The sequence below is a fragment of the Hippopotamus amphibius genome, chromosome 4 (genome assembly GCF_030028045.1).
Source record: "Hippopotamus amphibius kiboko isolate mHipAmp2 chromosome 4, mHipAmp2.hap2, whole genome shotgun sequence".
In the NCBI taxonomy this organism is placed as follows: domain Eukaryota; kingdom Metazoa; phylum Chordata; class Mammalia; order Artiodactyla; family Hippopotamidae; genus Hippopotamus; species Hippopotamus amphibius.
Genome location: NC_080189.1, coordinates 104,858,092 through 104,870,796, shown reverse-complemented (window position 1 = coordinate 104,870,796; position 12,705 = coordinate 104,858,092). Strand labels below are relative to the sequence as shown.

The 12,705-nt window shown below is 51.0% G+C and overlaps 1 protein-coding gene across 8 annotated transcripts in view; it reads right to left on the bottom strand.

The window, feature by feature from the left end:
* The window catches only part of DDC (dopa decarboxylase), a 68,086-nt gene that overhangs the window by 681 nt on the left and 54,700 nt on the right, over positions 1–12,705 (bottom strand). For all 8 annotated transcript variants that reach the window (XM_057731821.1, XM_057731822.1, XM_057731818.1 and 5 more), the window contains 4 exons: positions 9,328–9,347; positions 7,081–7,179; positions 4,799–4,900; positions 1,600–1,807 (listed from right to left, as the gene is read on the bottom strand). In XM_057731821.1, the coding sequence (XP_057587804.1) occupies positions 1,600–1,807; positions 4,799–4,900; positions 7,081–7,179; positions 9,328–9,347 (429 nt within the window). The remainder of the gene's footprint in view (positions 1–1,599; positions 1,808–4,798; positions 4,901–7,080; positions 7,180–9,327; positions 9,348–12,705) is intronic.

Here is a 12,705-nt window from a genome sequence, read left to right as displayed (position 1 = left end):
GGTATTAAGAGTTTCATCACTCTAATTAATCTTATCAAAACAATATACATGTATTGTGATTTACTATTGTATCCTACATTTATAAAAAATTAAGTCTATTTTTTTAACATTTGGAATTGACAGCAAGTGTAATGACTCCACAGTAATTGTGACTTCTATCGGAAACGTGCCTCTTTCTGATCATTTTTCCGAGCTAGAGTCTCCTTTCTGTATTGTTTCAGGCATATGGGAATAAGATATGATGAGATATGCAAACACAGGGTTGCAGAAATGTTCCTGTGGAGTGTTTGCCTGATGCGATTTTGTTTTGAATATACCTTATTCCCCTACATAAATACACACACCCCCACCACACACACACGCTTATAGTGGAGCAGTGGAATAATCTGGAACTGTGAGCCTCTCCCCCACACCTTCCTCTCTCCCACACCTTCCTCTCCCCCACACCTTCCAGCTGTAATTGTGCAGTTGCTCTGGGAAGGGGGTCCCTCAGCTTACGAGAAGCCCACCTTTCGGAAAGGGCTTTGCAGAGCCAGGAAGAGCACATGGTGTTTCAGGACATGCCCTGACAGAGGAGGCCGGTCTCTGACCTCACAGGTCGGAAGCCTGGATGGGCGGCTCACGTGAATGAAATGCAATATTTAACTTCTGATCTTTTGAGCACTATTATATCTCAGGTATTCACAGTTAAAATGAAGAGCCCAGATCAAGTTGTATGCCATCAGTAGACTAAGTCCATCTCACGCTAAGGTTCTACATTCCCCGTGGGTGATGACAGATGGGCAGTGGGGAGAAAGAGAGAGAAAGAAGCAGAAGCTCCCACCACCTGCCTCCTCCAAGTGGGACCAAAGGAAAAAAGACAGAAAACAAGACGGTGGACAAACTCCAGTGTAATGACATTCCTAAAACAACCTAATGCCAAGGCTCTGAAGGTGCTTGTGTTTCAACAGACATCATTCCAACTTGTTTCCAATGCTGCGTTGTGCAGACATTTTCCCTACACATCACCTGCCCGCTGTCTTCAGGGTTCCTGTAACCGATGCCCAGTATTCTAAACGTTCTCTTTCTATGAACCATCATGAATTTGTTTCTTCCTGACTGTAAATCAGCAGTCTTGTCAAGTTCCCTTTTGAATGCTTTCATTCATTTTCACTCATCTACCACTTGCCAGTTTAATATATAAGCTGGTTATGATAGTAAGTTGCCTCTACGAACACTGAAGAAAGCTGAGGGGAAATTACAGACATACATGATTGACAGTCTTGAATAAAAGAGTACAAAGTAGAAATCTATTGAAGTTTCTAAAGACTCACTACAGGGCATGTTCCCTCCACTTCTCCAGACCAGACAGGGCCTGGATTCTTTTGCTTTTGTTTTTGTTTTAATGGAGAGTATTTTATTTTATTTTGTTTTGTTTTGTTTTTGGCCTCACTACAGGGCACGTGGGATCTTAGCTCTGCGACCAGGATCGAACCTGTGCCCACTGCATTGGAAGTGCAGACTCTTAACCACTGGACCACCAAGGAAGTCCCGACAGGGCCTGGTTTTATTTCCCGCTTTTTATGGTGGAGGAAATCCGGCCCCCGCAGCATGGCTCACCCGCCTTCTCCTCTTCCTGTGCTCGCAGCAGCCCGGCCGCCAGCCCTCGGATGTGCTCCCAGGCCAGCTGCACGTGGGCCGACTCCACCGTGCGTGAGCAGATGGCAAAACGCAGCACAAACTGGTCTCTCAGGTGACAGGGAACCAAGTGGATTTTCTTGGTACTGTTTATTCTTTCCAGAAGAGCTTCGTTCAGTGTGTTGGAGCCCTGCAAGGATTGGGAGAGAGGGGCAGTGCTCAGATCTACGGGGACCCAAACATTCATCACCAAGTGAGGCTGGTGTTGGCTGGCACAGCCCCAGATCAGCGAGAGAGCCGCCCCACCACTGGCCTTTCATCTGCGATGGTAAAAAGTTCAACTAAGTAATCGTTACGTGGCCCTGAAAGACAGCAGCCTCCCCTGCAAGATAACTGCTTCATGTTCTACTGTGCTGTAAAAAGATGAGCCTCCCATGATCCAGGCTCTTAAAGAAAAAAAATGAAGATTCCTAGACATCTTCTCTACAAACTGATCTGCTTAAACAGCAGACCTGTCGAACAGCACCAGTGAAGGGAAACATACAGAAGAAATCTCAACAGTAGCGTATAGAAAATGAAGTGTAATAGTCAACGTCTCGCTAGGATCTGGGAAAACTGCCCCGGAACTATGGACCAAGGGGCCATCGGTGAACCCCGCTCTGGAAGAGAGCAGCCCAGCAGCCTTGGGCAGGGAGGCTGGGGGCCTGTGACCCACACTGACCGGACCAGATGAAAGGCGTGTGTCACACAGACCTGGAGCTGTCCCTCTCCTGTCTGCTCAGTCTGGTTACTCTTCTCACCCTCCCCCACCGCCTCAGGCTTCATTCTGTTTCCAGACAGTGACTCCACCCCCATGCATCTTATAGTTGATGTAGAAGGGCCTTGGAAGTGGCGCCCGGCGTCCTGGGTCATGCTACGCTCAGTGGATTGTACTGTTTGTGTTCTCGCTCTGTCTCGAGGGCAGGGGGGACAGTGGGAAGAGAAAAGCCCTGGTCAGCCGGGTGCTGGACACTGGCCTTACATCTGTGCTGAGCCTCCCGGCTGCTGGCTAACGGCCTGTGGGGGGCTCTGACCAGTGCCCTGTGGGCAGTGCATGGGCCAAAGGCCATTCAGAAACTGCTGATGTGCACCAGGTCCAGGCAGAGCTGATCCCGCTCACGGATGAGGATGAGAAAGAAGAAATGATGGTATAAAGTGATGGAATTTCACCGGGAAGACTTAACAGATGAGCAAGGGCCTGAAAATTACATATGCAGGAAAGAAAAGCAAGTGACTTAGGAAAATTTTGTTTGCCATTTTCAAATGGATTGGACAATATTTGCCTAAACAGAGGCAAAGAGGCAAAGACAGAAAATAGTCTGAGATGTAACAACAGTAGCAACAGCAAAGATGGACTGAGTAGGTGCAGAGCGGGGTCAGGGAGGTCTGCTGAGATGAGGATGGAGTGGAAGGGGATGGGTACCACGGCAACAGCTTATCCACTTCAGGTTAAATAAAGACCAGGCACACGTTGAGCCACTGATGATGGCATCCAGAACAGGTAGCAATGGGGCGAAGAAAAAATTTACAAGGTAGCAGGTGTGGAGGTAGAAAAATGAGCCATACACTTAGATAAAATTCTTCCTAGAGGGGAAACTGAATTCACGGAATAGAAGTAACAAGTTTCAGAAAAGAAACATTTTGCTTTCTGAAAAGCCCCTGGGCTTCCTGGACAGGAGGGCTCACCGTGGTACCCAGGAGAAGAGTGGGCAGGGTCCACACAGGTGGGTTTAGTGTCCTTGTAAATGAGGAGGGGAAAATAAAAGTTTTCACTTTGACAACATTACGCTCAATGAAAGAAGTCAGTCACAAAAGGCAGCATACTGATGATCCCGTGGTTGTGAATGTCCTGAGTAGACAGACGCACAGACACAGAAAGCACAGTGTGGCCCTAAGGACGGGGGCTGCATGACTGCTGATGGGTGTGGGGTATCTTTGGGGGAAAATGAAGATGTTCTAAAGTTAGATTCTGGTGACAGCTGTGCCACCCTGTGGATAGGCTAAAAATTGTTAAAATGTATACTTTATATGGATAAAGTATATGGTATGTGGATTTTATCTCAATAAAACTGCTAAAAATTAAAAAATTAAAATCCTACAAGAACACTGGCAGTAAAAACAAAAACTACTGCTTGATGGCAAACAAGTCCAAGTACACACACTGCTGATGCCAGCGTGGACTGAATTGCCACACCTGGTCACCCCGGGCACCTTGCATCCGGGTGCCCGGCGCCGGTCTCTGCACACCTGTGCTCAGGTGTCACTGCGTCGTGCCCTGCACAAAGCTCACACCTCCTGCCAGCTCTTGTGTCAGGACTCTGCTTTCTCTCTTGCTTCCAGGTTTTCCCATGGCTGGTTTCCGCCAGCCCTCAGAGCCCCAAGCATCACTTCAGGGAAGGGAAGGGGGAGCCCAGGGCCATGTTTGGTTGGGTGGCACCTTGACAAGGCTACTGAGCCCATGGCGGCTTCTCCTGCTGCCCTTTGTGGACCTGGACAAGGAGACCGGAGGACGGGGTCAACTCTGCAAACAAAAAGCTAGCTGGAGAGTGGTCGGGGCATTGGGCCCCCACCAGTCTTCCTTCGCACGAGGCAGGATGATAAGGGGCCTGTGTGGGCAGATCCCCTGGGGCTTTGGAGCAACGTGGTCACGATTCCCAGCAAAGGTGGTGGATGCCCTCGGGTAGCAGAGCGACGGAGCCTCAGGGAGCAGAGCTCCTCCGGCCCCTGTGTGAGCGCCAGTGGCCTGGGGTGGTGTGTAGGGTGCAGAGTCAGCGCGTCCCGGGTGAGCCCAAGACTGGCTTCCCACAGGCTCCCAGGTGATGCCATGTCAATCCGGGACCATGCTCAGTGAGCCCGTGGACGGGCCAGTCCTTGGAGGGTTCCGGTGGCAGGGACGGATGGATGGGGAAGACGGCAAGCATCCTGGGGCAGGGTCTACGCGGGCAGGAAGTCTGGGCGCCAGTGAGAAGGGTGGATGTCGTGGGAAGTCTAGGTGGGGAGGCAGGGACAGCAGGCTGGAAAATTCAGGGGGAATCCAAGGTCTCTGGGGAGCTCAGGTGAGTTTTGGAGCAGGGACATAATGCATGACAGTTTCCTCTCTGTCACAAAGAAACTGCAGACGAGTAAGACGACTTAGACATACCTTTAGCCGGAAACAGACCAGCCCCAGAGTGACTTCTGCACAGATTTCAAAGCGGGGGTCCTGGCGCACCAAGGCCTCGAACTCGTGGGACAGCTGGACGTGCTGCAAAGGGAAGGGACATCTGCCCATTGTGCAGACCAGGAAACTGAGGCTGGTTCTGATGCACCAACCAGCCCAGAGCTCCAGGTCTGCGGCTGTTTGTTATTCCACAGCATCTACCACCATAGGGGAGAACCTCATCTGGCTAAGGTTAGCCCCTCTCCCTGAACCCACCCCTTAGTAAACATCTAGATGTTTACAGAGACTGGAAGCTGATTCACACAGTATGTGATCTGAGAGCCAGCTCGCTCAGGTCTCGGTGCACGTGGAGCTGGTCCTAAATCCCGGTGTCCAGTGTGGGGTCACCAGCAAGTGCCCCAGGAGCATCTAAGCAGAGCTCGTGCAGCTCAAGGTGTTGGGATGGAAATGCCATTTGAATGAGTGGTCCCCAGGCATGTGACAAGTCTGGTGCCACTAGAGGGCTCCAGAGACTGTGCTGGCAGGGGGTCCCCACAAACTGGGTCCTGAGGAGCTGCCCCCCTGCCGGGGTGAAGGCACTGGCCACCCGGTCCCCTCCTGGGAAGGCAGGGCCGCTCCCTCTCAGGGAAGCATGAAGTGCGTCTCAGGAAGCGGTGATGTGATCACACCAGCTTCCCCTGAGCTTCCGGCTGGAATCGTTCTGGCGAGATAAACCACTTGTGTTTTCCCCTCTTTCTCCAGAGCAGCTGTATCCTCATTACTGCTGAGCACAGGTACCACAGTGGGGAGGACTCACGAGCTCACGCACATGCCTTTCCTAGTTCTCTTCCCCACAGAGATCTTTCAGGCGCTAAAGCCTTGCAAGACAGACGGGTGCCCATGAGGGTAGCACCGTGGGGCCGCTGAGCCACCCGCTGCCACATGCCCTGTCACAGGGGAGGGGCCTGGGGTCATCCTGCCCACAGCTGCACTGTCACCATAATCAGAGACTGCAGGGGTGTTCCGTCCCCACGACCTCGGAGGACCTCTGTCCCTCACGGTGGGGCCACAGATGAGGACGGCCGCGAGGAAGGGAGGGCCCGGCTGGAAATCGGCAGGCCTTCTGTAGCCGGTTAAGCGAACGGTCCTCCCCTGGACTCAGTGTCCTCGCGTGTTACAAAAAAGCAGGGTATACGCACTACTATATATAAGATAGATAAACAAGAAGGTCCTGCTGTATAGCACAGGGAACTCTACTCAATATCTTGTAATAACCTGTAGCGAAAAAGAATCTGAAAGAGAATATATATATGTTGGACTTTCCTGGTGGCGCAGTGGTTAAGAATCCGCCTTCCAATGCAGGGGACACAGGTTCCAGCCCTAGTCTGGGAAGATCCCACATGCCATGGAGCAACTAAGCCTAAGCCCATGCACCGCAACTACTGAGCCTGCGCTCCAGAGCCCAAATGCTACAACTACTGGATCCCGCATGCCTAGAGCCCAAGCTCCGCAACAAGAGATGCGACCTCACTGAGAAGCCCACACACCACAACAAAGAGTAGCCCCTGCTTGATACAACTAGAGAAAGCCTGCATGCAGCCACCAAGACCCAATGTAGCCAATAACTAATAAATAAATAATAAATAAATCTTTTAAAAAATTAGGTAACCTAGATAAAATAGGCATTCATTAAAGTTTGTAAAAAAAAGAATATATATATGTAAAACTGAATCACTTTGCTGTACACCTGAAACCACCACAATATAGTAAATGAATTTTACTTCAATAAAATTTAAAAAAAAACAAAGCAGGGTCATGGGGCTTGGAGTCAATCTGTGGTTCCCATCTTCTAGTGTCCATCACAGCCATGTGCTTGCTGGTTAAACACAGGTTACGGGGACCCATCCCGAGAGACCAAGGTCATGTTTAAGAACTGCCAGCCCCCCCACCCCCAGCCCAGTCTCTCCCGCTCTGGCAGCTTTCTGGAGGAAAATCTACTGCGTTTTCACTTCCGCCATTGCGGACCGGGCCTCGCTGGGGCGGGGCGGGGGAGGGGCTCCAGGGGCAGCTGTGTGTTGTCACTTCCACAGTCCCCTGGGGTGATAACCTGTAGTCCCTGTGAACGTGTCTAAAAGACTCAGAGTCGTGCACTGAGCATCTTATAAATGCCCTACTCTCAACAGCCCAAACTATCCCTTATGCTGGCTTATGAAGACATCTTACCTCATTTCCAAAGTCTAAGACCTCCGTAATGTCACCCAGGTAAATAATGAAAACAAACTCACCTTACGGATATAGGCCTGCAGTCCCTTGACTCCGTACATCCTAAAAACAAACCACATCTTCAACGAGCGGAACCTCCGGCCCAGCGGCAGCTGCCAGTGCTGAAATAAGACACAAGACGGCACATTAGTGAGGGCTGTGCTAAGGGCTGGTTTCCTTTTTGACTCACAGCCTTGTCAGTTTCTCTCGAAGGCAGTTATTTCCCTGGAGGCCACCCCCTCCGGCTGCCACGCACCCTCCAGGATGGCAAAGCTGACAGCAGTGGCGTGAGCGGTTCAGCAGCCAGAGGCTCTCTTTGCAAAGCTGCAAGATGCTCTTCCAGTCCAGTCCACACAGGGGCCAGGCCAGTGCTGAGCTGGTCTCGGGTACCACTGTGAGCAGACGGGGGTTGGGGAGGTATGGGCCTGCCTCACAGAGCTTACGACCCAGTGGGGGCGGGAGGGGGCCGTTCACGGGTTTCTCTGCCTACAGGAAATAGGAAAGGGGGCAGCAGAAACCCAAAGCCTCTGCTCTGCTTTGTGTTCCCCCTGATGCCCCAGCACCATTCTCTAGGGCAACACGCATCCCCTTCCTGCCCCCCAGGCCTCCGTGGAATGACCTGCCAGCCGCTGTCACCGGAAAACACATCCGCCACCATGCAGGACGTTGCCTGAACTTTCCCTAGTTTTATCTGAATTTGTCAGCTGTGCGGCTGTGACACCCTCCAAAGGTTGTAAATGTACCAAAGCGAGCAGGAGAGGACACAGAGGGGAGAGGGGTAAGGCGGCATTTGGGAAGATAAGTAGTGGCCCTTCACTGTGATTTTACACAGTCGCATCCTATGGGAGCTTTTGAAGGAGATGCGGGGGGTGGCTTCTCTCCATCTCTGTTCTCTTCCCCCTCCCCGCAGAGCAGAGCCCAGAGAGGGGCTTCCTGCTGGGTGTGGGGTGATGCCACTCGGGGTGTTGGGGTGCAGGGCGTCAGCACACGTGGGGAGCAGCAGGCTTGAGGGGCGCTGCTGCTCCGTGGAACACCTCGCTGGCCACAGCGCCCCACTTCTGAGCTGCGGTTGAAAGCACCAAGCGTTCTGCAGAAGCTTCTCAAGTTGCAAAGAGAAACACGGGCCCAAGATTTGGACTCAGAAGTGTCCCACACTGTGTTGCCACTGTTTACACCAGGCACGGTGCGGCTTCACACACCACCTCACTTTATCTTCCTAACCACGTCGCGAACAGGGGTTAGTAGCTCTGTTTTATCGGCAAGAAAGCAGGCGTTTAGAGGCTAAGAGAGCCAGAGAGCCTCAGTTGTGCCCACTGACGCCAGCCGTCCTTTATTTGGCCGTGCATTTGCAAGTTGTTGGGGGCTCGTCACTAAAAATTCACCTTACTTGCCTTTTTGGAAAATCTATTGTCATCCCACTAACTAACTCGTAGGCAATAATAGCACGATGTCCCCGTCATTGTTCAGCACAGACCCTGCATTCCAAAATCCTCCCCGACAGCCTTCTAGAAACCAAAATGTGATTTAAATCTAACATTAGAAAGAATAGCAAAGGAAACAAGTTCTATGGCACTGCAGGAAAAATGCACAGTTTAATTGAGTGTTCATTCCAATGTCGCCCCCAAATGCTGTCACTACCTCTCTGGAGCCTGAGGCATGACTGGGGTAGATTCCCCGGGAGCACAGGTGCCCCGTGCACCCAGCCTTTCCCATGCCCCCACCTCAGGTGTAAGTTTGGAGAGGAGGGGGCCCGGCCTGTTTTTTATTCCCAGCCCCTCTCCCGGTTCAGAGCAGCTGCTAGAGCAGCGCGCGGCTCTGCCTGGGGAAGGAGGCTTGTCACCAGAGCAGCCAGCGAAGAGGCTGCCGTCTGAGCACTGCTTATGCCCTCTGACCCTTTGATCTCCCACTGTCCTGGGGATGCTGGCTCCCCGCGCACAGTCTGAGTGCAGAATGGAGGGGCTGCGTGATCTGAGGACAGCACCCCATCTTACAGAGGAATCTGGGCTCAGGTGTTCCTGCCCATCTTCCAAGGAACGCAGGCAGCATCATTTCATCCTAACCTGAGACCTGCCGTCAGTGGGCTCAGTGGAGCTGCCCACTGCCTGGCCCAATCTCTAGTTAGGACCCAGTTAGAGGGTGCCCTCTTGTGCGACCCTGATCCTGAGAGGACTGGGATTCTGTAGGAGTTATAGCCCAGGACAGCACCGGGCACTACATTCACATTTTGGATGACCACGGACCTGGACTCAAGGAGACAAATCTCCACTTACCCTGTAGTCGGTGATAAGCCCTGGAAAAGAGAAAGAAAAAGAAAAAAGGGAGGCATTAGACACATTGGTTGATTACACGCCTAATTCTTCTCCATCATCTCCTGAACCAGACATAAGACCACTGAGGGCACTGGTTGGGTGTTCTCTGAGACACTTCCCAAGGTAACAGATTCAAGGGGGGTCCAGGGAGCAGAGCAGAAGTGGAACTGCTGAATTATGAATAGATTCCCATTCATTTCACTTTCTGCAGTTACACAAGCATGAAAATCTGAGAATTCTTCTTGTGCCCGATGGTAAATTGGCATTCAGATCACATACAGTCTTCATCATCCGTTCATTCACGCGTGGGAAGGTGAATTTGTGCTATAAAGAGTGGTTAGAATGTAAAAAAGAATCACACTTCTGACGGGTGTTCACCTCTGTATTCTCGGACCTTAGTCTAGGTTCTGGGGCTGAGCAGATACCCAGTGGCTGTCCTTCGAGTCAGTTTCACTATCTGGGATTCGAATGGCTTCACAGGGCTTGTGAACAATGCCTGGTTTGCATTTTAGTCTGCCCTCGTGCCAAAAGCAGGAAAGCCAAGGATGATATGGAAGGAAGAGCCCTGGACGAAGAATCTCGTAGATGGGAGTTTCCACGTGGTGATCTTGGGCACAGAATCAGGTGGGGATTAGAAAGATGTGTTTGGACACCAGATCCTCCAGTGTCGTCCAGCGGAGGCCCGCTGTGGCTCGTGGGTATCCCCGCTTCCCAGGTTGGACCCGCTGTGGCATGGCTGGCCGTCACCAAGTCCGCTGGCACAAGCCGTCCACCTACCGCACTCTGCCACCCACCCTGATAGACTGTGCTCGGTCCACTGGGCTCATGGGTCTACCTTACATTTACAAGAAAATCTAAAGTCACAGCTTGTTAGGACCCCCCAGCTGACATCTGGAGAGACCAGGCCTTTTCTCAGCGAGGATCCTAACTCGGCAGCGGTGGGAGAGCATGCAGGGCCATTTTGCAAGGTTCATCCTCCTTATTTCATCCGGGACCCTGAGTGGGGGCCGCAAGTCGCCCAGCCTATGTCAGCTCCCAACCAATGCTTTTCTTCCTCACGCCCCACGGAACAGAGTTGTTCACAGACGCACGCAGACAGCAGAGGCATCAGAAGTAACAGCACTCGGCGTGGAATAAACACCCAGTAAGACTGCGCTGAAAACCCAGGTGATGTCATGAGGGGGGTGCATGAGACACCTCCCTTTCAGTGCAGGTCACTGCTCCATCCTCACAGCCACTGGCCACAGGTGGCTCGTTACATTGAATTACAATGAAATCAAAGTAAAATTGAGTTCTTCAGTCACCCCGGCCACATTTCAAGTACTCAACAGCCACCTGTGGCCTAGTCTCTGCTGCACAGGACAACGCAGAGTTATAGGACATTTCCTTCACTGTAGAAAATTCCATCGGAGTGCACGACAGAAGCTTTAAGGAGGAAAAGTCAGACACAAAACTTCTACAGCCGAACAACACGGTTAATGAAACTCGGAGTCTGCTTCTCAAAGAACCTGCCTCAAGGACCAGCTGAGGACCTGGTCCAGGTAGCAGCTGTCCTGTACAAGTGTTTCCTGTTAACATAAAGAATGCCAAAGCCCTCTCTGCCACCAGTCCCTCTGTGGACTACCTAATACATCCTACATGCCCAGTGCGTCTTTTCAAAACTATATATGTGGGATGAGCAGCTTCTAAACTTGCAAATGGCATGTATTAAAAACAATAAAACCAAACAATGCATAAAAGAAGATTGCTGAGAAATACAACCACATATTAAGAGCATCAGCATTGGGGTGGAGGGTTAGGGTTAGGGTTTAAGGTTAGGGTTAGGGTTCTGGCTCACCTTTTTGCTATCTTCCAAATGTACAGTTTTTATAGTGAAATAATTCATCCGAAAAGCGTATATACCAGGTGTGGCCACTACTTTCCTATCATTTGCATTTGGACAGAAATCCACCTCCCCCCAAATCCCATTTTTTTCAGTCACTCTTTGGCACAGCTCCAATGAGACTGCGTGTGTAAAAGGGCAAAGCTAACACAGAGCCACATGGGAGCTGTAGTCACTCCCACTGTGGTTGCCCTAAGGTTGCTGGGCAGTCAGGGGAGCAGCAGGGGATTGACCCCAACCCCAGGGACCTTAGGTTCTAGCAGGAGACAAGTAAGCAGTGAGCATGATGGCTTCACGTGCAGTGAAGGGGCCACCGGGAGACGCTGGGGGGAGACAGCAGAGGGGCAGGCGCCTGCCAACAGCGAGAGGCCTGGGAGGACCCCTGAGCCGGAGACCTGTCCTGGATCCTGGAGATGCAATGGGGGAGTCCCAGGGACCCCCCGGAGGGACTCGCTGCAGCCCAGGGAACTGCGGGGTGTGAGGTGCGGGGTGCAAGGTGATGGGCAGTCCACATGGGCATCCTGAGTGGTCTTCTTTTTAATAGTTAAATAATGAAGAGATTGCTTTATTGAATAGAAATGATCTTTAAAAAATACACGCTAAACATATTTCATTTCAAATTACAGAAGGCTTAGCAGGAGAGTAAGATCCATCCAGATAAAATATACCCTCACATCCACTGGCCACAGAAGTTTAAAGCTGATTTGGGGTGTTTTACTCGGTAACCACAAAACAGGTCATTGCTTTTGTTGATTCATAGAGTTTTTTAGGGAAAAGGTACAAGTAACTAAGATTGTTCTTCTCTAACAGCCACAGTCAATATTTAAATTGGAAACTGCCTTTCTATAAAAGTGAAATAAAATTACACTTTTAAAAAATTCCCAGAACAGGGGCTTCCCTGGTGGCGCAGTGGTTAAGAATCCGCCTGCCAATGCAGGGAACACAGGGTCGAGCCCTAGTCCGGGAAGATCCCACATGCTGCGGAGCAACTAAGACCGTGTGCCACAACTACTGAAGCCCAATACCTAGAGCCTGTGCTCCACAACAAGAGAAGCCACCACAATGAGAAACCCACACACCGCAACCAAGAGCAGCCCCCACTTGCCACAACTAGAGAAAGCCCGCGCGCAGCAACAAAGACCCAACTCGGCCAATAAATAAATAAATACACTTATTAAAAAAATTCCTAGAGCAATAAACTCTACTCAGATGCCTTTGGCTTACACTCATTCTGAGAATTCCTTCCTTGTTCAAGAGTAACATTTTGCTAACTGTCACGATGCCCGAGGTTTTCATTATTCAAACATGACATGCGTTTTCTAACAGAAGAGCCTTGGCAGTTGGTCCCTAACTTCTCATGGCTTCACACCAATGCCATCTGAAAAAACTAGACTTTACCTTTTAGAGCAGTTTTATGTTCTGGGCAAAATGGAGCAGAGGGTGGGTGTCTGTACCCA